Source organism: Neoarius graeffei, chromosome 4 (genome assembly GCF_027579695.1).
Source record: "Neoarius graeffei isolate fNeoGra1 chromosome 4, fNeoGra1.pri, whole genome shotgun sequence".
Lineage (NCBI taxonomy): Eukaryota > Metazoa > Chordata > Actinopteri > Siluriformes > Ariidae > Neoarius > Neoarius graeffei.
Genome location: NC_083572.1, coordinates 83,724,907 through 83,752,883, shown reverse-complemented (window position 1 = coordinate 83,752,883; position 27,977 = coordinate 83,724,907). Strand labels below are relative to the sequence as shown.

Here is a 27,977-nt window from a genome sequence, read left to right as displayed (position 1 = left end):
TACTAAGACGTGCAGGCTAAGAATAAAATAAATGCAAACGCAGTGCTTTTTATTGTAAAGATGGTCAGCAAATACAAGGTGATAAGAGATGATTGAGACAATGAGTGTGTGCACTAGATCACTGCAGAGGTTCGAACAAATGATTTCTGTGAATTTCCCAATTAAGACAATGAGACTTTAGGAGAACAAACACCGAGTTACTCCAAGTTTATGGCAGAGAAGTGTTGTGTCTTGTCTGCAGAACGAGTCTTATAGTGCTTTAATTGCATGGCAGTGATGGGAGCTCAGCCCTGTAAAACGCTGAACTCATGTAGGAATGCGACTTCGGAGATACTCAAGAAGTGCGTCTGTTCCTTTAGCTACAATCGCAGCTCTTGGGTTACGGAAAGGGTTCCCATCCAGCATCAGAGCCCTGAAAGGAGGGAAATAAAACATCTAATATTATACAGCGCTTCATACAATATACAGGAACGAGGACAGGCTTTTATTTATTCATTTTCAGCAGAATTCAGTTCTTATACAAGATCTGGTATTAAGAGAGAAATGTGTTCAGCTCAATTGTCGTTCCATTCAAGTAATCTGGGCAGGAAAATGTTCCTAATTCAATAACAATGCTTCACTCACTTCGCAAAATATCAATTAACCAAAAGGAGTGTGTGTGTGTATGTATTTATATATACAGCCCATGGATCATTTGCGAGTTAATCTTTAATTTAGCTAACTTTTAAAGGTGAGAAAAATGAAGTTCCTGGTTTGAACACTAGGTGTCAGCATCACAGCTAAGCACCCAGTCTTTCCCACCTTTCCCTCTTCAAAACAATGTTAATTCTGTAGATGTCTAGTAGTATCCAAGCTTTTGGCGAAACAGCAGCAGAAAAGAACCAAAAATAAAGTAAGAGCAGGAGAGTTTATGTGGCTAAAAGAATGTTTTTACTAAGCTTACAGGTGGGTCTGTGCAATTAGATTGCCTGGCATGATTTACAGTAATGAAAGAATAATACAAAGAAAAATAAGTGAATGAAATTGATATCTTAAAACGGTTCAGTATTAGAGTAATCCTCAAGGTTTATGGATATCACTGTATTAGCATAGTTTTACTGATAACCCCCCCAATCTGTCAAAACAGAGGGGGAGATGTCGCTTGCTTATATTGTGTGGTGTATTACACTTGAGAGAAAAACCTATATGGCAGATTAACATCTTCAGTTCCGCCGTGTTGTCTATATTCAGAACTGTTATACATACAGGACACCTTCGATGGAATAAAACCATGTTCTATTCCCTTCTAGCGGGTTTCATTCATTTGGTTTGATAACATGCAATATTGTTAGCCTATCGCTTATCCTATGTGCATTACAGTGGTGCTTGAAAGTTTGTGAACCCTTTAGAATTTTCTATATTTCTGCATAAATATGACCGAAAACATCATCAGATCTTCACACAAGTCCTAAAAGTAGATAAAGAGAACCCAGTTAAACAAATGAGACAAAAATATTATACTTGCTCATTTATTTCTTGAGGAAAATGATCCAATATTACATATCTGTGAGTGGCAAAAGTATGTGAACCTCTAGGATTAGCAGGTAATTTGAAGGTGAAATTAGAGTCAGGTGTTTTCAAATCAACAGGATGACAATCAGGTGGGAGTGGGCACCCTGTTTTATTTAAAGAACAGGGATCTATCAAAGTCTGATCTTCACAACACGTTTGTGGAAGTGTATCATGGCACGAACAAAGGAGATTTCTGAGGACCTCAGAAAAAGCGTTGTTGATGCTCATCAGACTGGAAAAGGTTACAAAACCATCTCTAAAGAGTTTGGATTCCACCAATCCACAGTCAGACAGATGGTGTACAAATGGAGGAAATTCAAGACCATCGTTACCCTCCCCAGGAGTGGTCGACCAACAAAGATCACTCCAAGAGCAAGGTGTGTAATAGTCAGCGAGGTCACAAAGGACCCCAGGGTCACTTCTAAGCAACTGAAGGCCTCTCTCACATTGGCTAATGTTAATGTTCATGAGTTCACCATCAGGAGAACACTGAACAACAATGGTGTGCATGGCAGGGTTGCAAGGAGAAAGCCACTGCTCTCCAAAAAGAACATTGCTGCTCGTCTGCAGTTTGCTAAAGATCATGTGGACAAGCCAGAAGGCTATTGGAAAAATGTTTTGTGGATGGTTGAGACCAAAATAGAACTTTTTGGTTTAAATGAGAAGCGTTATTTTTGGAGAAAGGAAAACACTGCATTCCAGCATAAGAACCTTATCCCATCTGTCAAACATGGTGGTGGTAGTATCATGGTTTGGGCCTGTTTTGCTGCATCTGGGCCAGGACGGCTTGTGTTCGCACAACTAAATGCCTTCATAAATTGTGTACTGCTTATCTAGCACTATTCACAGCAGCTTCTGTTATCAAACGACTTCAATTGCCTTGCTAACCTGCTCATGTACAGCAGCCTCCTCTGCAGGGAAGGGGCTCTGGGGGAGGACTGGAGCATAGCAAAGAGGGAGGGGGAGGGACCAGAAGTTGTACTCATTCAAATTTTCAAGCTGAAGTTCACACTCCTCTCATTCCTACCAACTGCAGCTTCAAAATGTCTTTCTCCCCTTTCCACTGTAATGTTGGTGCTGCACTGAGCTGGAACTCGACGTAAAGGAAGCAACCTGTGCACCTTAAACCAAGTCCAAAGGACTAAAAGACTATTCTTACATTTCCAACTCTAAGAGTCATCAAGTCATGAATTTCACACTGTGCATTGTGGGGAAAGTGTAGTGATGTTTGCGTACCTCAGGCTGGTACAGTTACCCAGTTCTGGTGGCACCTGCATGATGTCATTATTCTGCAGATCCAGAGTGGACAACCTGTCGAGCAGCTTCAGCCGCACAGGATCAATGGCTCCGACTTGATTGTTGCTTATTAAAATCGTCTCCAGGGTTAAGATGCTGTACAGCACATCCGGGAAACTCTTAAATCTAAGAAAGATCAAGGAAACGAATTGGATTTGGACCAGAATCCGTCATTTTATTTTCAGCCCATGTTTAGAAATAGACTCGTTGTTTCGAACATGTGTTTTACAGCAAGAAATTCAGGAAGATGCCAACTGAGGAACATTTAAATATTTTTAATAATTACTTATTAAATGACAAGATGATGCTCCGCAGCTTGGTGAGAGCCTCCAGTTCTACTGGCAGCGACGTCAACAGATTATTTCTACAGAGAAATCCAATTACATTGGTGACAATGCAGTTCGTTCTCATTAATTCCACCTTTGGTAGCATTATATCCTGATTCAAGTGCTTTCAGAGCAGCGTGATCACACCATTTACCTGAGGTCTATGTGCACAAGCTGCTGTAGTTTGGAAAATTCAAGAGGAACGGATGAAAGCTTATTAAATCCGAGATTGATATCTGCTAGAGTGTCTCTCAGCTCCACGATCCTAAAGAACAAAGAAACATTTATCATACAAACAAACACACACACAGCTACTGTCTCCATATCATTCACCATTTTGTGAACCAATAATCATCGTCCCTCATTACCTGGGCGGTACAGCAGTCAGCTGGTTTTTGCTGAAGTTCACATTTGTAACATGACTGTTACTGACTGCATCAAACACGTCATCAGGTATAAATGGCTCTTGTTTTTCACTAAGAAGAATGAGAGGGGAAAAAAACGCGTTACAACAGTTACATAATTGGCATAAAGAACATATGGGTCCTTCTGGGAAAACATACTGGATTGTGGCAAAGAACCCAAAAAACACTGACACTTCTACTCAAACACTATAAAAATACATTTCACTAAAATGATGCTGAAAGGTTTTTATTAACGTTCTCAGCTTGTGCAGGTTTTCTGCATAGATCACATAAAACATGGCTGCAAAAACAGCTGTAGGTATGAATAAAGGCAGGTATAAAGATATGCCTAGCTTTCATGGTCATTTCTTTATATACATTTTCTTTATTTATAAGGAATAAGACACCCCGTTTAATACCTGAAGTTGACCATTTTCAATTGCTATAAATACACAGGTGATTACAAGAAATCATGCGTACGGATTGGTTGAAAGATTCAAACTATTTCTCAATGATCACCTCGAGTGACTCGGAAAAATGGCGCCAATCGCTTCGTCACTGCAAGTGAGGAAAAATTACAAATGATGAAAGAAAATGCTTTTCCTGAAAGCACTAAAGATGCTACGAAGTTTGGTCTAAAACTGTTCTAAGGGAAGGTGGAATTGTGATTTATTTTATCTCTTTCAAAACAAAGTATTTTATGTGACTCGGCGTAGATAAGTGACAAGTCTGCACACATTACATTTGCATGCCGCTTTTGAAGATTGAAAATTTATTTAACATGATTTTTTAAATTTTAAATAAATCACCTGTGTATTTATACTAAAACAATTATCCACCTCAGGCTCAGTGAATATCGGTGATTATTCTATCCACATTCACTGTACATGATTAATCGTGTGCTCTGACTGGCTACTCTACTACTAGGATATTAGCTAATATACTGTGAGGAGAGAAAAACAAAATGGCGGCATGTGTTGCTGAACCAACAGAGGACAAAAATAAAATTAAAAAACTCGACTTGAAAACAAAACCCCAAAAAATGCAACAACAAAAAAACAAAAAAAGCAACAAAATATGGAATGAAAGTATTTGATGGTAAGAACATCTTTATTTTTCAATAATTATTATAGCATTTTTCACAAATTGCTACTGTCATTTTGCTGGTTTGTTTACATTCTAAGCAGAAATTATTTTGTTCAATGTTTTTTATTTATCAAATTTGCAAAAATAGAAATGCTCCGTTTCTCAAAATCTAGTGAATATGGATAGAATAAAACAGTTATTCCACTCAATCTCGTTGTACGTTGCTTATAGCCGACTCGGTGCTACGCGCCTCGTCGGCCATCAGCTCATGTACGACCCAATTTTGTGGAATAACTTAAATAATAACCTTAACTTTGTCTGTTATTCACCAATATTCACCTCACCTTCAGCGAATAATTGTTAAATAACAGACTAAAGGTGTTCCTCTTACATCAGCAATTTACCAGTGATAACGGTTTTAAATCGATTAATGAATGGCACTTTTTACTGCTTTTGTTATATTTAATGCTGTGGAACATCTGAGAGACAAGAACTGATATGATTCATGATAAACGTGTGTTTCCTCAGTCTCTTCTTTCCCCTCTTCTTAAGCTTAACACACACAAAATAATAATACAGCCTGACCACAAACAAAAAAAAATCCTCTGTGCTGAAACGTCTCCAGGTCACTGATAATGCATTTCATTTTGTTAAATAACACATTTTAAAAATCTGTCTATTATTCGGCTTTGATTACGAGGAGCGTCTGCATATACCACAAATCCCTGTGAAAAAGCTGTTACTATAGAAGTGATAATGTACTCGAACAAGCACTTTAAAATGATCCTGTGATTTTAATCACAGCTGGCACTACTGTCAGAGCTGCTGTTATAGAACATTAAATCAACAAAATCTGATCAAGCAGATTCAAAAACAATTTCAGGAGCCTGCATTCCCACATACGGACATCATAACCCCGGACATCATAACCCCGGAGCTCGACACTGATACTCAAGGTTGAGCAACACTTCCATATCGGCTAAACAGAACAGGATGAGATGAGATGCGTGCACCTGTAGTCTAATGTCTTCAGTGTTTTGATGGCATGCACATTAATCCTGGCCTGGCTCGGGAGAGTCATCGCTGTGCTCGGCTCCTCTTTAGCTTTCCCATCCGGCTGCTCTGTACATTACACAACATGACAAGACGCTCTGAACAAACCTGTGTCGAATTCTCCTCGTGTGAATCATGTGAAGTGGACTGCATTTTGTACCTTGGATTCGACTTCGAAGATATTTCAGGAGTTCACTGGTGCCTTTCTGTAAAGCAGTGAAACTTCATATTAGGTACTTCTCTTAAAACACCACTGGAATTTAAATTGAAGACAATTTCTAAAGACTAGGAGAAGACTCTGAAGGCTTGAGCTGAAATATGCAGAGGGCTCACGGTGAGAATCTCTCTGCGGATCGTCCTCAAAGGATTGCCCTCCAGAGCCAGAGACTTCAGCTTCGGCAAAGTTCCAAGACCACAGGGTACACTGATCCACACAAATGAGAAGAGAAAATCATTTTATAGAACAGGGAAAAAAAAAATCAATCACCTACAGGATTTTCTATTTTTACTCTTAAAGCGGTAATGGACATTTTCTTCCTTGGGTTACAGTGGACTGGTGATGCATACGCAGAGGTCTTTGCAATGATTTTGTTCCTCATCACTGTGATTGTGTTTGTCACGTAAACATTCACAACCTTAGCTATCCTCACACTCCACAAAAGAATCTAGGAGTCATCAACTACTTAAGACAATAAAACAAAATTATGTGACCACAGCAATGGCTTCACAGGATTGTTAATCCTTTCCTTAGTGAGAATCTCAGGAAGTCATTCCATACAAGTTCATCATCATCTAGAGCCCAAGCAATAAATCAGCACGCCGATATTATCAGTGGACATGGGCTAATTGCAGATAAATCACTATTGGCATTTATAACGGTCAATAAATGACAAAAGAGAAACAGACAGAAGATGGATTCTTCAATCATGCTATGAGTGCTGTCATTGTGTAATATGTCCACCAGAGGGCGCACTATGGGCAACACGTCTATGAAACGTAATGGATCTGTTTTTTCTTTTTTCAAAACAACTTTTTTGGACTTTATTTTTTTTAAGAGGCCCCCATGGGGGCTCTATATATAATTACATATTCACTTTCAAAAATTCTTGTCACCAAACTCCAGGAAATACTAAGGCGTGGGACGCACATTAATGGAAGCAGATACAGGGCTCGAAATTCGCGGTGGTCCGGTCGCCCAAGGCGACTTAATTTGTCATTTGGCGGGTAATTCCTGTCACCAGGCAGCCCGGCTGGCTAGTTGAAAATAAAAAAAAGATATATGAAATGAAGATTCAGACTAGGGCTGTGCGATATATCAAATATACTCGATATATCTCTGAAAATTCTGTGAGAGATACATAAAATTATTATATTGTAACTATCGAGTATTTTATGGGTAACTGCCGACTTGCTTTTGTTTCGTGTTTGTTTAAAACATTTCCTGGTGGTTTTCTCCCTGTCCCTCAGGCAGTAACTTGAGAGGCTGCCTAAGGGAAAAAAAACAAACAATAACGTCACACATTCGCCAAGCAATCCCGGGCGACATCTCGGTGCTGAAAGGAACTCGCGAGAAGATTTTCTAGTTTCGGTTTCCAGCACTGACTCAGTTCGTGCAATCGCTGGTGTTGCATAGGCTACCGTGTAAGCTCTGTCAATTTCAGCGACAAATTAAAAATGGAAGCGGATGAATTGGTTCCTAAAAGAACTAGTAAGGGGTCAGTCATCTGGCATTTTTTTGGATTTTTTTTTATTATGGTGCCCTGTGTTGTTCTCATTTATGTATTTAACAACAGTATCAAAATACTCAGGTCTTGAAATAAATGCACATTAGTCAAGAACAATGACTACTCTCTTTTGTGTTATTTTTGACAGAAGTAAAATTCATCTCATCTCATTATCTGTAGCCGCTTTATCCTTCTACAGGGTCGCAGGCAAGCTGGAGCCTATCCCAGCTGACTACGGGCGAAAGGCGGGGTACACCCTGGACAAGTCGCCAGGTCATCACAGGGCTGACACAAAGACACAGACAACCATTCACACTCACATTCACACCTACGCTCAATTTAGAGTCACCAGTTAACCTAACCTGCATGTCTTTGGACTGTGGGGGAAACCGGAGCACCCGGAGGAAACCCACGCGGACACGGGGAGAACATGCAAACTCCACACAGAAAGGCCCTCGCCGGCCCCGGGGCTCGAACCCAGGACCTTCTTGCTGTGAGGCGACAGCGCTAACCACTACACCACCGTGCCGCCCAAGTAAAATTCATACATGAACAAATTTTGGCTAGTTGATTTTCTGTTTGGCTAATTACTTTGGAAGGTAACTAGTTCGGCTGGCTGGTGAAAAAAATATATATATGAATTTCAAGCCCTGAGATATATTCGGAATGCCCTTTTCTCAATCTGGCAACAGTTTGGCGACAAACTGTTAACATCTAATATCAGCAAACTGACTTATTTCATCAACTGGTCTTCAGCACCACACATTTATATAGAGATTCACTTGTGTGGATTCATGACCACTCGTCACCAAACTCCAGGAAATACTAAGGTGTGGGGCGAGCATTAAAGTGCATATCACGGGTAAATTCAGGAGCAAGATCAGTGTAATTCTATTTTATATTAAACTTTGGTCAAATACCTGTAACATTCTGCATTCTCTGCAATTTTTTTTACCTTGCGCAATACCAGAAAAATTCAGTTGAAATCAAGCCATTTGAGGCGAATTGGTCCGCCTCTGAAAAAACTTGCCATTTGGATTTCCTGGCAAACACTGATTTTCGTGACGTCGCGTGCGGGACGCCTCCCTCTGAATCCTACGTCAGCGCTGGTTTGTTTATGAGAAAACGACCTGGTGGTTTTCTGCAAATTTCTTCAACGTTATCACGTAATTATTAAAATGGTTAACAGATGTATTATAGGAGGGTGTAGCAACACCAATCGTGATGGGATTAGTACTCATTGTTTTCCACAAGACTGGACAATGAGAGAGAAATGGGAGCGCTTGGTCTACACAGGCTGTGCACTGAAACCATGCAAAGCTCTCGCAGCCTGCTGGCGCTTCCGCAGATAACGTCACGAATCTGGCTCCAGACTCCCTTGGGATTTTTCCAGACACATTTTGTTTTATTTTTTTCTGCTGTAGACAGATGGCCTTGTGCAAAATTACCCTTCTGGATGAGTGTGTAAAGGGACATACTTTCATATAAAAAAAAAAAACAAAAAAAACACAAAATTGGTCCAGAATAGGTGGCACGGTGGTGTAGTGGTTAGCGCTGTCGCCTCACAGTAAGAAGGTCTGGGTTCGAGCCCCGTGGCCGGCGAGGGCCTTTCTGTGTGGAGTTTGCATGTTCTCCCCGTGTCTGCGTGGGTTTCCTCCGGGTGCTCCGGTTTCCCCCACAGTCCAAAGACATGCAGGTTAGGTTACCTGGTGACTCTAAATTGACCGTAGGTGTGAATGTGAGTGTGAATGGTTGTCTGTGTCTATGTGTCAGCCCTGTGATGACCTGGCGACTTGTCCAGGGTGTACCCCGCCTTTCACCCGTAGTCAGCTGGGATAGGCTCCAGCTCGCCTGCGACCCTGTAGAACAGGATAAAGCAGCTAGAGATAATGAGATGGTCCAGAATATGCACTTTAATGGGTGGAAATATATCGGGGATGCCTTTTTCTCAACCTGGCTACACTTTGGATACAATCTGTCAACATGTCATACGAGAAAAGTGACTTTTATTTAATGAACCGGGCATCTATCCAGCCGCCATGGCAGTGGCTGAACGGGCTGGACTTCTCTGAGAATGTATTCCAGTCGTGTTCTTGTTTAACATGTTGGGAATTATTTCTGCTGAAATGCCAAAAATGTCTTGAAATAAACTTGAAATACGAAACACTTGATATTCCTCTTACATCGTGCATGCTCTGCATTGTAATGTAATGCTCTGGATCTCATTGACACTGTAATTATAAGGCTAATGGTATATGGTGTTAAATTGACAGTATAGACTGACCTCCTGTCTTTGGCCTCCTCTGTTGCTTCCATGCTTTCTACAGTGAAAATGACAAAGAACTCTGACAGGTCAGCAGACTGATCTGCCTTTTTTTTGAATGCCATAAGCTTTTTGACAGAAAATGTGATTAAAACTTCCAGGAAAAAAAAAAAAATCATAGAAAAATCTAGGTAACTGACCATTCATGATGGCTGCCTGACCGCCTACAAAAATGCTGTAGGGAGGGGCCTCGTGTTCCTTCAACACATTTCTAGTTAAATATTTGACTCTCGTTTATCAAAACGTTTCTATTATATTTTGTTGTATGTTTGTTCAAAGTACTATTTATGAAATAAAACAAGTTTATTTGTAAACTGCATTAGGTCGTGTGGTTTTGGTGAGTGGTTTCAGAATCGGTATTGGTCTTAAAAATCCGATATTGATTGGGCTCTATTGTCTTCCTCAGTAAAGGTGCATGCAAATCCAAACCAAACAGCACGTGCATCATGAGTGCACTGCCTGGGTAGATCATTTATGCTCCATGTATCATGTGCTGGATATTTTACAACAACACTATAAAAAGGGAAAAAAAAAAAAAGGCAGACCTATCAAAAACAGCACACTATTAGGCATGTAACAATTCACCCAATTCACAATATGATTTGATTCACGATACTGGGTTTATGATTCGATTTTCCCATGATGTTTTAGAAAAAAAAATTAAGAAAATTGTATTACCTAAAAAAAAAAAAAATTTATTTTCCTATTCATCAACTTGCATATTCCTTTTGTTAAATTTTGTTTCATTTTCTTAATAACCAACAAATATTTGCCCACATTTGTAAAGGTTGATGTAAAATATAATAGCCTATAAACTAAAATATTCATTTTTAATGAAAAAAATTGAACAACAAATAAGCTTTTTCTTAATAAACTTTTATAAACATTTGTACTACCTCCATTCGCTTCTCGTTAGCTTTCAGCAGTCTGTAAAAAGAGAGCTCCGATTTCTTGTTAAATCTATTTGTACAGTCAATCGCACAACAGCTCTTTCCCATTTTTGGGAAAAATCTGCGTTTGTGTGCATTTTAGTGGTATTAGTGCTGCGTTACTTCCACCTACAGTGAAGTCACGTGTGTTCCTGCTATTTTACATTATTCCGCCCTCTACTGTCCAAACAACACAATTACATCTAGGAAAAATAAAACATTACGCAGCCTGATAATTGCGATTCATTATTTATGTAATCGATTTGAATAGTCATAAAATTTGTATTGCGATTTACTGTCACATAATATATCGTTACATGCCTACACACTATATACTGAAAAAGGGCATAGTTTCAGAATATCAACATAACATTTAGTGCATATTTTCTGAGATCTGCATGTACGATACAGTAACTAGAGTTACTATTCAGTTTGCACTTTGTCCTGTTCATTTACGTGAGTGAACACATGAGCAACAAGAAATTGACTCTGATTCAGAGTCTGAATAAAGTCAATTTGCTTTTTAAAAGTTGAGATAATCTGTTAAATGTGCACAAATGGGGGCACCTGCTAATGTCATTGTTGGTAAGATCCAGGCGCTCCAGGCCTTGTAGTGCAGTTATTTCCTCAGGAAGACTCTTCACCTTGTTATCTCTCAGCTCCAAAACACTCAGAGCACTCAGATGTTTTAGATGATTTGCCTCCAATACCTCGATCTGATTATTCCCACAGTGAAGCTCCTACAGAAAAACAAGAACAAAAAAAAAAAAAAAGGCACAGAAACAGACAGACATTCTAATTAATCCAAATATTAAACGTTCCATAAAGGCACTGGCAATCAAGGTTTCATTTATTTGGTTCATATAATCTCTGAAAATGAATATTAACTATTTTAGCAATATCAGGATTCATGCGTTGACCATTTCTTCAGTTTATTTTTAAAAATGTATTCAAATAAACCTGTGTTTTGTGTACAGTTAATGTCCTCTTCAAACCACTAGACAGAGAACAGCTTTAACTGATGCTGTGAAATACCTTGAGTGTTTTGCAGGAAGGCAGCTCCGGGAGGAAGCGCAGTTTGTTGTGCCTCAAGTACAGCTGCTCGAGAGATGCCATCTGTGCCAGGACAGGCGGCACGCTCTCCAACTGATTTCGAGAGCAGTCCAGCATTCTCAAGTCTACAGAAGGAGAAGGCTTAACAAATGCTCTCCCAAAAACCCATCAGCTAAACCAGGAACAATCTGATGCTTACTCTTCATTCCGCTGACTGCAGGCGGCAGGCTCTTCAGATTGTTGAAGGACAGATTCAGTTTTATGAGGTTGCCGAGCTCTGCCAGGCTGTCTGGTACAGCCATTAATTTGTTGTTGGAAACATCCTTTAATTTAAGAAGAAATTTGGAAAGACGGTTAAAATTAAAGAACAGAGTACGATAGGATATTAAAGAATGAATCAGCAGAATAAACACCCAAACAAGAATCTGATTTTTCTGGACAATAGTTTTTACCATGTGGATACTGTATGTGCTGAAATAATAAACAGACACATTAGGTAAATGATTAATTAAACAATAATCAATAGGACGATTAGGTCAGATGGCTCCTACAATTGAGTTAAAGTTAAGATTACAAAATAACAGCAAATAATTTAATTTTATCTAATTTGTAGTTTCAGACATTCTGGTCTGGGAATCAACTGGTACCCAATGTCTAATAATAATAATAATAAAACAATAATTACATAGCATCTAGTGTATAGTGTAATTATACTTATACTATAAGCTATGCTGCAAGTATGTATATTACAAATTATTCTATCCACATTCACTGGATATGAGCACGCTCTGACTGGCTACTCTACTACTAGGATATCAGCTCATATACTGTGAGTAGAGAAAAATAAAATGGTGGTGCGCATCAAGTCCAATACATCACTTTAACAATTATTTAAAAGAAACACAAATAGCTAAAATAATTTTTCTTCCCCAATATCTCCTGTTCCACACTCCAGCCCAGTTGGTGGTGGTAATGCACCTTTAAATTGGTTTGCCAACTGCCAAAAAAAACCCTAAAGAAGAAAATAATGATGGAGCATGTTGCTGAACCAACCGAGGATGAAATAAAAACTCTACTTGAAAACAAAATCCCCCCCCCCCCCAAAAAAAAGGCAACACAATATGGAATAAAAGTATTTGATGGTAAGAACGCATCTTTTTTTTTTTCAAGAATTATCACCACATTTTTCACAAATTGCTACTGTCATTTCGCCAGTTTGTTTACATTCTAAGCGGAAATTATTTTGTCGGACGTTTTGTGTAAAGATTTTATTTATCGAATTTGCAAAAAATATAAATAAAACTGCTCCGTTTCTCAAAATCCAGTGAATGTGGATAGAATAAAATGGTTATTTCACTCAATCTCGTCATACATGGCTTATGGCCAACTCGGTGCTATGCGCCTCATCGGCTACCAGCTCATGTACGACTCAATTTTGTGGAATAACTTAAATATACAATATTAAAAGCAGACCAGACATTTATCCATCTTTAAATTATAAATAAGCATATTTGAATGAAGCAAAAAAGCAAATCAGAGGAACAGGAAAATAACAGTCACGAAATGTAATACTCGTACACTAATTGTTATACCTGCTTTTTCTTTTTCCGGTTTTCCTTATTTTATCCCCCCCGGATTATTACATCCATTCCAGAGAACGTTTAACTTTATATTTGGCTTTTTTTAAGATTATCGTCTGCTATTGACCATTTTTTAATCCTACATTTTAATTCCCGTATAAATACATCTTTAGTACTCACAAGATCCTCTAAGTGGCACAACTGGCCCAAGTCTGCAGGCAGCTGTTCGAGCAGGTTCTGCTGCAGATGGAGACATCGAAGGTTTGTCAGGCTCCAAAGCTCCGTGGGCAGCTCTGTCAACTTATTATGACTGAACAGAATAGCTATCATTAAAAAGGTATTAAAATATACAAGCTGCACAAAACATCCTCAATAAACGTACCTCAGGATGAGTTTCTGTAACTGTTCCAGCTCGCCAATAGATGCCGGCAGCGCAGTGAGCTGGTTGTCATGAACCTAGAAGAGCCAATTCACACCTTTAGTACCCATTCCCTTCACATCAGCCTTGTTCAGGTGAAAGCACATTGTCTAGCGTTCAACTCACATCTAAAACCACAAGTGCAGGCAGAAGTTTGATGTCTTCGGAGATTGTCTGGAGTTTGTTGGAGGAGAGGAGGAGTTTGATGAGATCAGTCTGCTCCCACCATCGTTCTGCTGCACTGAAGGACAGATTCTGCCGAGCTTCTTCTGGAGGGTCCACGTTTATCCTCCACACACTCTGAGGAACTTAAATCAACAGGAACTCTCTTCAACCAGCTGGAACCATACCAGATACTATAACTACTACTACGAGGAAGTAGTAGTTTTAGAAAGTTGCTGAAAGTTCAACAGTTCCAGTACTTCACTCAGTGCGTTTACATGCACATTGAGAAAATCAAATTTCTGCCGTAGCTTGACTGAAATTGAAGTTCTAAATGCCATGGAAACACCTTAGCTCGGCTGAAATCGAACCAAACTGGATTTCTCGTAATCAAGCTACACGACCTAGATTATGCGATTGTAGCTGAGCTACTTAGTGCATGTAAACCCTATCGAGCTACTTACTTCAGCACTGCCCCTTCCAGAAGTGACGAGTGACGAGACCACAAGCGGGAAACACGACAGCCTCGGTCGGCATGACAACAGTAGTAGTAGCGAGCAGCAGAAGAGAACACGGAACTGATAACTTTGTTTACACTCTTGAATAGCTCTTTTTCATGACGACAACCGGAAGTGTACCAACACGATGGGGCGTGTAGCACCACCTGTGGCTCGGGTGCACAATGTACCTCACACAATAGCTCGATTTCCTTGTGCGCATGTAGGATTGGATTTCTCTGGCACCCCTGCTGGGACCCTTAGCTCGATTACCGACAGTAGCTCGATTTGGATGTGCATGTACGGTAAACGCACTGAGTGTGAACAAACAATGTCACGTGACTCTACTGCTTTTAAATCACACGCTGTTCAAGGCACTGTATACTAAAGCCATCAGAAGTCATTCCAGTTCCAATACTTTTGGATTTTTCATAAGATGTGTGTATTCAGAGTAATAAACAATTGCTTGGTCAGTACAACACTGAATTTGGTTTACTTATTATAGCTAGAGCTAACTTGTATAATACAGCTGCTTACGAAAATATAATAAAACAAGACCATTTTAGGAACTTGGTTTTTTTAATTAAAAAAATAAATAAAATAAAAATTAAAAAAGGTGATTTTTTTTTAACTGCTTTGTTTAAAAATGTATGATTATTACTTTGTAAATATTAGAACACATTTGTATGATTTTGAAGGATCTGATTTTTGCTGGATCACAGCTCCAGGATCCCAGATTCAAACAAGAACTTCGGTTAAAACTCTGTGTGGAGTTTCACAGATCTACTCTCTCAATCCGGGTGGGTTTCCCTTCACTTCCCAAAAACATGACAGTAGGTGGATTGGCTTTGCTAAATTGCCCCAAGGTACGATTGAGTGCATGGTGATGGACTGGCATCCTATGAAGGGTGTTCTCACATCATGACCATTGTTGATGGGAGTGAATGAATGACTGACTCGCAGACAGACGAGTTTCTACAATAACTGGGCGAACAGAAATACCTAGTTTTGCATGGCTATTTCGCCGGTTTGGACACACAAAACCTCACAACTTTTTAAATAAATTCAGTGGTTGTTATAACGACAGAAAATGCATTAAATGAAGCACACAGTCGGGGACAGCAGGGAGACTTGGGATGAGTTTTCAGCGTTTGTAGATTGTGAGAGATTCTTTGCAGCCAGCGTCACATTCATATCGCATTAGAGAGGATTTACTATCCCCTCTTACCACAACATTAGTCTCTCAGCTTGTCATGTATACTGGCCTTCAGGCTTCACTTCTTCTGTCATTATTCTTTGCAGAGAGACATGATTTTGGGAGACATGGAACAAAAATAAATTACCTAAACCTACAGGTTTAAATTTTATTCATTATTAAAACCTGTAACATATGAACTGTATGAACACACAATGCTGGTACAGCGATAGAAAAATATCAGTTTACCCAAAACCTGACAAGACAACACAGTTCCATTCTCAAGAAGGAATGAAATAAATTTAATCCTTATGCAGCAGGCATGATATTGGACAGTTGGAAAAAAAAAAAAAAAAAATCTACAAATAGGCCAGGGGTTCCAGGAGGCCACCTAGGCTCCCTGGCGGGACCCAAGGGCAGCACCCCTGAGGGGATCCAGGGGGCAAAGCCCCCGAAGCTCCTGGGTTTTAGCATTTTTAACACCTAGGGAATGCCATTTCAAGGGGGTACATTTCATAATTTTTATGAAGTAATAATGCTTCAGTATTTTAAATAAAATAATAATCAGTTAAATTTATATAGCACCTTTCTCGTACCCAAGGTTGCTTTACAATTATGGTGTGTGTGTGTGTGTGGGGGGGGGGGGGGGGGGGGGGGGGGGGGTGTCATTCCAATGGCGTAGCAGCCACAGTCCCACCAAAAGGCGCACGAAAACAAGTCCCACACCGCCTGCACAGCCGCCATGCCGCTGCCGGGCAACACCGTGCCATGCATCCACAAAGCGAGCACAGAAGCCCCGCTACGCAGAGCGCTGGTATGTCCCACACTACAGAAGCTGCTGCAATGCCACCGAGCAACATCGCTTGGAACACCACGCCAAGACCAAAAGCACCACCACACAGAGCGCTGGACAACCCTGATGTTAAAAGCCTGAAGCCTATGGGTTTTGAGAATTAGACACACTTGCATGCATCACATAATTTCCTAATGCATACAAACCTTTGTACCACTACTGCCACACACTACAATGATTTTTGCACACTTAGAAGATTACAACTCATACAAAAATTGACAAGTAATATTTATTATTACTTTGACGTTAAATGAACCTAAAGTCCTGCTGGTTTTTATTGAACATTTTTCCCTTTCACTTCAGTCTTGAATGGTGTTTCATCAAAATTTCTAAAAAAGTTTTCTTAGATTTCAAGGCTAGGGCTTCTGGGCGCGCTTCACGTGCTCGGTTAGATGTGAATCTTAGAAACGTTGTCATTAGATGAACGCTGCAACTTCCACCTAGCCCAGCTAATCACTGTTTTATCATGTTTTTCAACAATGTGGCAACACTTATTGGGTGGAAAAAGGCCGACACTCATATTGGGTGCAATTTCCAACTTTTTTCTCTTTTTAAAAAAAAAAAATCAGTTCTAGGGAGGGAAAATTGATTTTGAAAAATCGGAAAAATTAGTCTTTTGAGGAAAAATTGGAATTCTGATAAAAATCAGGAAACTATCATGCCTGATGCACAGACAAGCCCACATTTTTAACAATTTTTAAACAAAGAATTTTATATTTCTAGACCACAAGAAAAAAAACCTGTAACATGATGAAGCCAACTCTCCCCATCTGGGCATTTTGGGGGAAAAAATCTTTAATATGTTTTTCTCCAGAATTTAAGTTTTATAAATATCATTATCTCTAGCCGCTTTATCCTGTTCTACAGGGTCGCAGGCAAGCTGGAGCCTATCCCGGCTGACTACGGGCGAAAGGCGGGGTACACCCTGGACAAGTCGCCAGGTCATCACAGGGCTGACACATAGACACAGACAACCATTCACACTCACATTCACACCTACGCTCAATTTAGAGTCACCAGTTAACCTAACCTGCATGTCTTTGGACTGTGGGGGAAACCGGAGCACCCGGAGGAAACCCACGCGGACACGGGGAGAACATGCAAACTCCGCACAGAAAGGCCCTCGCCGGCCACGGGGCTCGAACCCGGACCTTCTTGCTGTGAGGCGACAGCGCTAACCGCTACACCACCATAGACGCTATACCAGAGACGGTTGAAGAATCTCCACTTTGCCACATCCAATATGGTTGGCGGGATTCTCGCAATGCGGTGTGCGCATGATCAAAAGTGGAACAAAGTCTCGCTACCACAAGATAACATGCGATTTCATAAGACTCTTTACTGGCTGGCTGTGGTGTACAGTACGTTTGTAAATGTTATGCACTCTTATCATCGTGGGAATTGATTATAGCTCTAAATAAATATTGAAGTTTTTTTAAAGAATCCGTATAACTATTTATACGCCCGTATACTACGTTTATTGAATCAATTCCGTATAAAATACGGACATTCCGTATAGGTTGACATGTATGCAACTAAGACTGATTTGACTTCACTGATTGTGGATTGACGCTCATTAAAACAGTCTAGGTATAACTTATGCAACATACATGTACATGCATGCATTTTCACTGATAAAACATAAAATACTAATTAAATAATCATATGAACTGAGAATCACATTCTGAAGCAAATTAAATAAATCTTATACCGGTAACTTAAATGCACAGGTTACATGCATTAATCTAAATACAGGTAAACAACGAGTGGTGTTGTTCTTGTTGTTTTGTATCCAAATGAGAGTCGGAGCTTACCCGTCTGCATTCTCGCTTCTTGAAGACCGACCTTATGGTCGATTGTTTCATAAAAATCTGACTTTCAGTTGTTTGTTCAGTTCTCCGTTCATTCACTTCTTCCACGTAAGGGCGAGATGACAGCAATATCCAGTTTAGAAATAAGACGGCTGGTCCACTCATTCTCTCCATACTGCGTATTCCGCCATTACTGCTCGTCTCAGGCAATTACTAAAACCCGGGACATCACCAGTTTTAGCAACAACCGCGGGGAGGTCAATGCCAGAGCGATATGTCCCTTCCTGTTCTGTCCCAGGCTTTACCAACAACCCTTGGCTCACGCTCCAGGAGAACTGGTGCAACTGAACTCACTTTAAAAAAATAAAATAAATACTTTCCTTTTCTTTTAGTTTCCTTTAATTGTTGGTACTGCACTCTCTTTCAATACAGGCTTATAGCCAACGCTCCTCAACAGATCAGAGGTCTCGTACGAGTCCTCAGTAAAATGTACAGAGGAGAGACCACTTCATAGCCGCCCAATGTGCCCATGAACTTCTCACAAAACGCATCCAAATCTTTGCAGTTTGAACATTCTTGGGCCATGAATGCAACATAAATCCACCTTCTGTCGTGTTGCTGCACCCGCCAGCAACACATCTACGTGGCATGGTGATAAATTAGCTCAAAATGGAGGATTAGAGTTGCAGTCAGCTGTGTTTTAGTATAGCAGAAATGGCGATGAGACCGATAGACTTCCTGCTGTGACGTTACGGACGTCAAGGTCATTCACTCAGACCGCTACCTATATGAATTACTTTAATCGTAAAAATTACTATATTAGATTTTTTATTAACACTTAAAACTATTCCTGTGCCGTTCTTGAGGTCTCGCGGCATTTATAAACGAAAAGTGAGGCCATGGCTCTGCGTATAATGCTTTAAGTACTGCAACACTACTGCACAGACCGTACTGCAGCGTCCAGCTTTGTGGATCTAAAGGAAGTCGGTTAGGGTAGTCACACTACAGGTGGAATGAACCGGAATGCCGTCAGAATGAAAATTCTTCGTATATTCCAGGATATTCCAAGTGCAATATTCTAAAAATTCAGACTGCATTCCAAACATTCGGGCCCATTCTTGTGGCCGGCCCAAATGTTTTGCTCATGCTCAAAACATTCGAGGTGCATTCGAAGAGGAGAAATATCGAACAGCATTCAAAGTGTATTCTAACTGCATTCTAAATATTCTTATGGCATTCCAACAGCATTTGAAACATTCTGATCGTGTTCGAGGGAAAAATCAAAATGGCAAGCCGCTTCAAGTCCTGCCAGAATGTCCCGAATGTGCCTCAAATGAGCCGGAATGCCATCGGAATGAAAATTCTTCGTATATTCCCGGGCAGGGCTCGAAATTAACTTTTTTTCTTTGTGTCCCCCAGTGGTCCCGAATTCTGTGTTGTATTGTCCCGAATGGAAGCAATAGTGTCCCCATTTTTCTCCTCTCTGAAATAACCAGTGGTTAATATTATCATATGAAGTTACTATTATATTTGTAACTATGCGATTTTGAACCCTTTATATCATTTTTACAATAAGTCACAAAACACAAGCGACACATGTCCTATACATCATCTACTTCAAAATTACAGTTATTGCATTTTCAGTTTATTAAACTTTGGCGATCTCACTGTATGAATAGATACCCGTTTATTTAAAGGGGCCAGCTAGCTCATTCAGAAAATGTTTCAACTCCCTACATCTGCAGTACACTTTAGTTGAAAATAAGACCCCTTTTATGTTCATTTCATCTACTTATACCTTGAATATCTGTTGGCACTTATAAGGCCAACTTATAATTTTCACCATTACCTTTATCCATTTTTATGAACTTTCCGTTATCCATTTTATGAACTTTCCGTTATCCATTTTATGAACTTTCGCTGCCGAAACGTGGGTGCAAATGTTAGCAACATCAGCATAGTGCCAGGTCCGAGCCTAGTTGTGCTGCTGACTGACTAAACTTTCTGAACTAGAAAGACACCAAGAAAACTCACTTATTCTGTTGAACGGTATCTTCCGTCAATATCATCCACATCATTCCTGTTGTATTTTATAACGTGTCTAACAGTGTTCATTAAGTTCATTCAGTTGCTAGCGTTGCCTGCAGACCAGGCGATGACACTTTGGATCCTGAAGGTCCCGGAGACGTTATGTCTGGGCTTTCAGTTTCTTCCCCGCGGTCGGTCCGCTTCAACCACTTCAGCATTTTTGTTCTGGCAAGAGTCGGCGCAGCGTGTGCGGTAGCAATTCCATTCCAAGTCCATATAATGCGGACTCCGGCCGAAGATTCTAGAACAGAATGCGCTGCTCTGTAGCCTACGGATGCAGGTGCATTGAAAGTGTAGCTACTATGTATTTTTCGCTGTTAACGTTTTAAAATTAAAATTGACAAATTAGGTGAATGTCTACGTATGTGTTACGGCTTTGTAAATAATATTAATGTAGAACCTTTTTTCTAGATCTATTTTTTTCCATTGTCCCGGGATTGTCCCAGATATAATAATTTTGTGTCCCGATGACATTTTTTATGGTCCCCGGGACGTCGGGACACCGTTAGTTTCGAGCGCTGTTCCCGGGACATTCAAAGTACATTCTAAGTATTCGAGCTGCATTCTCTTTGAATTCTTAGACGTTCAAAACATTCTGCGGCTATTCCGGGAGCGTTCTGACCACATTTGAGGTGAATTCGTACAGCATTCGAGTAGGGATGGCGAAAACTAAAAAAAATCTTGACCGACCACCGAGCCTCATTAGCCGGTTAAAGTCGATTAACCTACGAGTTTAAAATTCTAGAATTGGAATTATTAGAATCTATTCTAAATCTAACCGCGAGCATCCGCATATTCGGTCCCAGTCGCTGCCCTCCACTCACATTACCTTTTCTACAGCGCGAAACATTTAGTCAAATGCGGCACTGATGTCAAGGGGTTTGTATTGGAGCGGAAGACAAATGGCTCCAGCTTAAGGCCAATTTATGCTGACAACCCAGTCCTTGCAGACGGCGCCGCAGACAGTGTCTGCGTAGCCCCCCCACCTTCGCAGACGCTCTGCGCGCACCTCCCAAAAATTGTGACCACCGCAGAAGCCTCGCAGACAGCGTCGCAGACAAGATGGCTCTGATTGGTCCACTCTACATCCGCTGTACACGCACTTCCGCTTCCCTTCTTTCACGGTTTGGTTTGTTTTCACGGCCGCCATTTTTAAAAACACGAGCGAAGATGGAGCAGCACGAAGAGCGGTTGATCGAGGAAGTGAGGAAGTACGTACATCTATACGACTCCAGTTCTAGTCATTATAAGTAACCGGAGGATAAACACTCCACTAACCACACCCACCAACTACTCCTAGCGATTTCGCGACTTCGCGCCCCCTTGCGTTGTGGCAGTGAATAACATCGCGCACGCTTATTACTCCCCGCTCAACGATAAATTACAACTGTCTGCGAAAAGCCATCTGCGAAAGCCTTGTCGCAAGAGCATGCAGAGGCCTTTAGAGACATCGTGAGAAGCGTGAAATCCCCCCTCGACCCCTCCTCCTTGTCCTTTTCCACCCAGGTCTGTGTCTGCAGCCGTGTCAGCAAGGGGCACGCACTTTTGTTAAGTTGCAAATTGGCATTAAAAATATCAGTGTGAACATGTTCTCAATAAATTGCCGTCATTTTCTAAGCGGCAAGCTTTAGCTCAGTCACTACCGCTGCTTGCATTGAGTAGCCTATTGAAAACAATCCTATCATACACTTGTCCCATCTTAACTTTTCATTGAAGATAGGACGTTTTAGCGATACGGCCCCTGGTGTTTACAGTTAACCAGGGCTGCAACAACGAATCGATAAAATCGATAAAAATCGATTATTAAAAGTGTTGGCAACGAATTTCATTATCGATTCGTCGTGTCGCGCGATTACAAAGTCACAGACCGTTTGAACAAAGTCGTTCTATTATTAAAAAAGTCTCTGGTTTGAGTTGAGCGCGGAGTTCACACTCCGGAGCAGAAGGTGGCGGTAATGCACCATTAAGCTGGATGCCAGCCAAACAAGCAGAGTTGAGCTCAGAGCGGAGTTGTTTAGAAACATGGCGGAAGCAGAGAAACCGGTGCGACCAAAATCATCTAATGTGTGGGAGCATTTCACACTAAACAAAACGAGTGTGTTACTTGTAAAATGTGCAAAAGTGACATGACATGGCACGGGAGCACCACAGTAACGATCCAGCACCTGAAACGAAAACACGGAATCATTGATGAGGAGGACGGGAGTTCAACAGCAGGGTAATGGTGCGTTCATGTGCTATGGAAATTATGGTAAATACCAAACGCCGACATGGAAAGCACACATGAACGCCCCCTCTTGTGGTATTTTCCACTGGGCAACTCGTAGAAAATTTTGATACACGAGTTGCCGAGATGAGATGAACTTTAACCTTTTCAACATGGCGGCGAGCGTGGCATTCAATGTGTTAAGAAAATCTCTACTTGTCATGATCAGGAAATATTCAGCATTATTTACCTTTTGACTTTTGATAACTCATATTCCTGCTGCAGCTGATGAACAAGGCAATCTATAATTGTAAAACAAGCCAAATAACAGGCCTGATTCTGAATCTGGTCCACCATCTTTAATTTGTCAACAACAACAAAAGCATGTGAACACAACACACTGGTAAATACCACTTCCCAACTGGAAAATATCATCTTCCCATAGCACATGAACGCAGCATAAGTCACTATTGCCGCTTTTCCACTACAAACGCGGCTGAGCCGTGCCGTGCTGAGTCGAGCTGAGCGGGGCTGTTGGAGTTGCATTTCGACTACAACCGCGCTGAACCGTGCTGGCTGGAAGTGGGTGGACACATTGGGTGGAGTTAGCGAAAGTGGGTGGACGTCACGTGATGTCGTTAAGCAGCGTAAACAGTGACATCAGTGACAGTGGCGGAACAAGTCAGAGCCGGGCCGGGGGCGGGGCAAATGACCGGGCCCTTTATTAAAGCTTATCATAACATCATTTTAGGCTACAAAATGTCCGCAACTGCGGTGTTTACCAATTTCAACACTACCGGGTGCAACTATGTTATTTAGTACATCAAGTCCTTCAAACGAACATGTAACTCAGAAACAAAAAACATTAGGATACTGTACATGGCTCATAATAAAACATCAATAGCCTATACTGCGCACATTATTTGAAGGGCATACGAATGAGCGCTCAGAGGTTGCAACGGTGACAGGAAGAGTCAGAAATAAAAGGAGGGCGGTGCAAACCTCACTGAATGCACTGTGTTTACCAATTTCAACACTACGGGGTGCAACTATGTTATTTTGTACATTAAGTCCTTCAAACAAACATGTAACTCAGAAACAAAAAAAACATTAGGCGACATACTGTACATGGCTCATAATAAAACATCAATAGCCTACTGCGCGCATTATTTGAAGGGCATACGACGAGCCTTGCGCTCCGCGAGCTCGTGCACGATGCTCTGTATGTCACTGATTCAGTGATCTTTTAAGCGGTAGTCTCACGACCCGGATAGTAAACAATAGACATGGAGTCGTTAGTGTTGCTGGTCTTGGTGCTGTGGCTTGTTGTCACCGACAACGCCAACAGATACTGGCAAGAGCGTATGGATGAGGCGAGGCGCATAAGGCTTCAGAAATTCTCGTAATTCGTAATTATTATTCTTCCGGGTTTGCGGTATTTACAGATCCCAGCGCACTCGCGGGGCGTGTGTGGGCATGTGAGGACATGCCTCCTCACCAATCAGTGCACAGGGGAGTGTCTGCTCACGCCCCCAACCTCACTTGGCACGGCTTGGCTCGCTTCAGCCCCACTCCAAAACGGTGCGAGTTTTAGGGGCTAAGCAGGGCTGAAGCGAGCTGAGTCGTGCTGGTTTTTGGTAGTCGAAACGCGAGCCGTGTCGGGCTGAAGTGAGCTGAAGCGAGCTGAAGTGAGCTGAAAAAGGGTAGTGGAAAAGGGCCTTATGACACCTATGTTTGTTCCGCTTTGAAGTGATGAAACGTAACGTTAACATCCCTCCAAAGCTCGTCTGGTGCTGGTGTTTGCTCGATGTCCAGCTTGACAAGCGAGCCTGAGTCAGGAGCATGTGGACATGCTCACATTTTTGCATTGCAATGCAAAGTGTCTGAGCAAAGGCAGTGAAAGAGAGTGTGTGTGTGTGTTTGTGCAACTTTGAGTGTTTTCTGATTTTTCTTTATCTTTTTATAAATTTATTTATTGTTCTGACCACTCAGATCCCTTTAAAAATATATGCCTCTTTTTGTGCACTTTATTTTAAAAAAGCCTATTTTATTTATTATTATTATTTTTTTTTTAATTATTATTATTTTTACACTGCTCAGGGATGATCAAGGATCAACATGTTTTTGCACTAAAGATTTTTTGCACTGTGAATTTTTTTTGAATAAAGGGTTGGAAATTAATGCTTTTTTGTTTGTTTTTTTATCCGATTCATCGATTAATCGAAAAAATAATCGACAGATTAATCGATTATTAAAATAATCGTTAGTTGCAGCCCTACAGTTAACTGCAGTAGTCTGCGTGTTGATATTGCATACTGCTACGGACTAGGCACTTTTCTTCGAAGTGAGCCACAGAGACCTCATACTGCAATTGTTTTCCAGCTACTGATATTACGGTTACATGGCTGCTAATTGTGCACAGCCATTGGGAATGGGATAGCTGGAGCTGAGCTGATTAGCCGCTAAGCTAATATAGCAACTGTCTGATGCTAAGTAACATCAGTGAGTAGCCAGGTTTTAGTTCAGAACTTGTGTATTATTATTACGTTGACATTAATATTCACCAGACTAATTAACCATCGACTTCATTCATGTGCTGTGTTCTTGTTTCTTTGATAGTCAAGAATTTCCTTGATGTTACGTAGTAAAATGTAATCCAACACTGAGACTTTTCTTTCGCCGAGTGGCAGCTGTCTTCAACTGGGGCGGGAGGGCGGGACATGACTGAATGGGTGTTTCTGATTTGTCAGCTGTCGTCCTTACACCGCATGGCATGCCCCAAGCGTTTACAACACAGAATTCCAGGTTCTCCGCTCCAAAATCGGCAGCTTCAAAACGATTGATTTTTTTTTTAACCGACAACCAAAAAAAAAAATTAACCGGTTGACGTTGATTCGGTCAAACAGTCATCGGTTAACATCCCTACATTCGAGGCACCTTCCGACCAGACTGCGGGTGGTATTCGGGCAGCAATTGAACCGAACAGCACTCGTACGGCATTCTTAATATTCTTACTGCATTCTAGGTATTCCTACTATGTTCCAACTACATTTGAAAGCTAATACACCTGGAATGTGCAAGAATCATTCGACGCGGGTTTGAAGCGCTTCTTACTAGGGCTGGGTATCACCAGATACCTCACGATACGATACTATGGCGATATTTTGCCCACGATAACATCACGGTACAACGATTCAGCGATAATCGATATATTGCAAGAAATTTCAACCACATCACGATATCTGTGTCACTGAAGAAAATCAGAATTTATTGACCACTGTAAAATTACATTTCACATACATAACTACACACTCTTGCCAGACATATATTTGTCTCTATTCCACTGCTGGCAAAACCAAGAGTCGCTTCACTACAACATACAGAAAATTCCCATTTCTGTGCTAGCATTATCAACTTTTCTGTAAGCATGGACACATCAGTGCTGCTTAACAAGCAGAATCAAATTGTTTTATGAAAACTTAAAACTTGCACTGCAGACTGCACATACATTTCAGTGCTAACACTAATATCAATTTGTTCTTTGTAAACTTGAGAACATATACCTGAGAACATTTAACTTGTGCTTAGTACTTGTGTAAAGTTTAATCCAAACCTGTACTGTGAGCACACATTTCAAAACTGCATGTTCTTCTTCAGGAAGACCAACTGGTCAGCATGCTCAGAGGTGAGACAGCTCCTCTGAGAGCTGATTATGTCACCTGCAGTAGAAATTGAATATCTAATTGGAGCGAAACAGGGTTTGTAAAGTGCGTACTCTTTGTCCAGCTCACTGGTTTTTTTTTTTCCTCCTTTCCTTTGGAATCCAAAGTGCCTCCAAACATCTGCCTTAAAGTTCGGCGGCGTCTCTAGGTTTACGTCCATGCTTGCTTGTTTTTTTTTCCCTCACTGCAACCACCGGGAAAAAAAAAGAGAAGACGAAGAGTGCCTTGCAGTGAGATAGCGGCACGGCGACACCTTGCGGAGCGGAGGTGCGGAAGTCGTACTGGATTTACAACCCGTCTGAAACATAATTTATTATTTGAAAAAATATCAATATTCAAATTTTGAGTATCGATATTGAATCGGAAGACAAAGTATCACGATATATCGCCGTATCGATATTTTTGCCCACCCCTAATTCTTACAGAGCTGTAAAGGCCAATTTATGCTGACAACCCAGTCCTCGCAGACGGTGTCTGCGTAGCCCCCCCCACCTTCGCAGACGCTCTGCGCGCACCTCCCAAAAATTGTGACCACCGCAGAAGCCTCGCAGACAGCGTCGCAGACAAGAGGGCTCTGATTGGTCCACTCTACATTCGCTGTACACGCACTTCCGCTTCCCTACTTTCCCGGTTTGGTTTGTTTTCACGACCGCCATTTTTAAAAACATGAGCGAAGATGGAGCAGCACGAAGAGCGGTTGATCGAGGAAGTACGTACATCTATACGACTCCAGTTCTAGTCATTATAAGTAACCGGAGGATAAACACTCCACTAACCACACCCACCAACTACTCCTAGCGATTTCGCGACTTCGCGTCCCCTTGCGTTGTGGCGGTGAATAACATCGCGCACGCCTATTACTCCCCGCTCAACGATAAATTACAACTGTCTGCGAAAAGCCATCTGCGAAAGCCTTGTCGCAAGAGCATGCAGAGGCCCTAAGAATGGTGGTCAGTTTGAAATTCCCACCCGAATGTGGCACAAATTTTGAAAATGTTTTCACTCGATTCCTGCTAATTGTGAATAAGTGTGACGGGGCCTTCAGTCTGAGGGGCAACAGCTAACTTCTGATGTCATCTAAAACCTGCTTGGTTGAAATTAATTTAAGGGAATACAAACTGTCCCAAGTCTCCCCGCTCTCCCCTACTGCGTGACGTTGTTTAGTTTTCATGAACTCCAAACAGCACACGCCCAACATATCCGGCTCTCCGTTTATTAAACTACTTTACATTAAACTCCACATCTCTCTCTCTCTCTCTCTCACACACACACACAGCGGTTAAATGCAGCTGTTCAACCCGTCGCGCGCCCTAACGGCTGAGTGACGTTTACACGACAGTAACCCACCAATCACAGCGCTCCAATGACTGATTTACGACCGCACTTTCCGATAGCAAACCTGGAATCATTTCCATGGTGACGGATTTCTGAGTGCAGCGTGTGTTACCGTGAGTGAGGCCGCGGCCGGACAGGTTGAGTTGTCCGCTTTTCCTGGCGCTCTTCAGCAGCCCACTCGGTACCGGACATTCCTGTGTCTCCTGTCGGAACCCGGCCCGAGGGTCAGCTACAGCTCCTCTCTTCAACCGAGACATGAAACACACACTATTACTGATTTACAGCCAAATAATAAAACACACCTGTAGAGCAGCACACTGCCTGAAACCAGCGTGTGGATGTGTGAAGCTGGAAATTAGTCCGTC

General features: G+C 41.3%; 1 protein-coding gene across 2 annotated transcripts; it reads right to left on the bottom strand.

The window, feature by feature from the left end:
* Positions 1 to 28: 28 nt before the first annotated feature.
* On the bottom strand, positions 29 to 27,949 carry lrrc40 (leucine rich repeat containing 40). Of its 2 annotated transcripts, none has more exons than XM_060919873.1 (15): positions 27,725 to 27,949; positions 13,870 to 14,051; positions 13,708 to 13,781; positions 13,506 to 13,635; positions 11,945 to 12,068; positions 11,728 to 11,870; positions 11,260 to 11,432; positions 6,050 to 6,140; positions 5,877 to 5,922; positions 5,677 to 5,785; positions 3,542 to 3,649; positions 3,328 to 3,438; positions 3,134 to 3,211; positions 2,788 to 2,973; positions 29 to 412 (listed from the first exon to the last, which is right to left on the bottom strand). In XM_060919873.1, exons 1-15 carry the CDS (start codon positions 27,867 to 27,869, stop codon positions 307 to 309), a joined length of 1,806 nt encoding a protein of 601 aa, XP_060775856.1. In that variant the 5' UTR covers positions 27,870 to 27,949; the 3' UTR covers positions 29 to 306. The 2 variants fall into 2 exon arrangements, with proteins under 2 accessions (XP_060775856.1, XP_060775857.1); XM_060919874.1 differs by having other exon boundaries at positions 11,260 to 11,429.
* Positions 27,950 to 27,977: the final 28 nt, after the last annotated feature.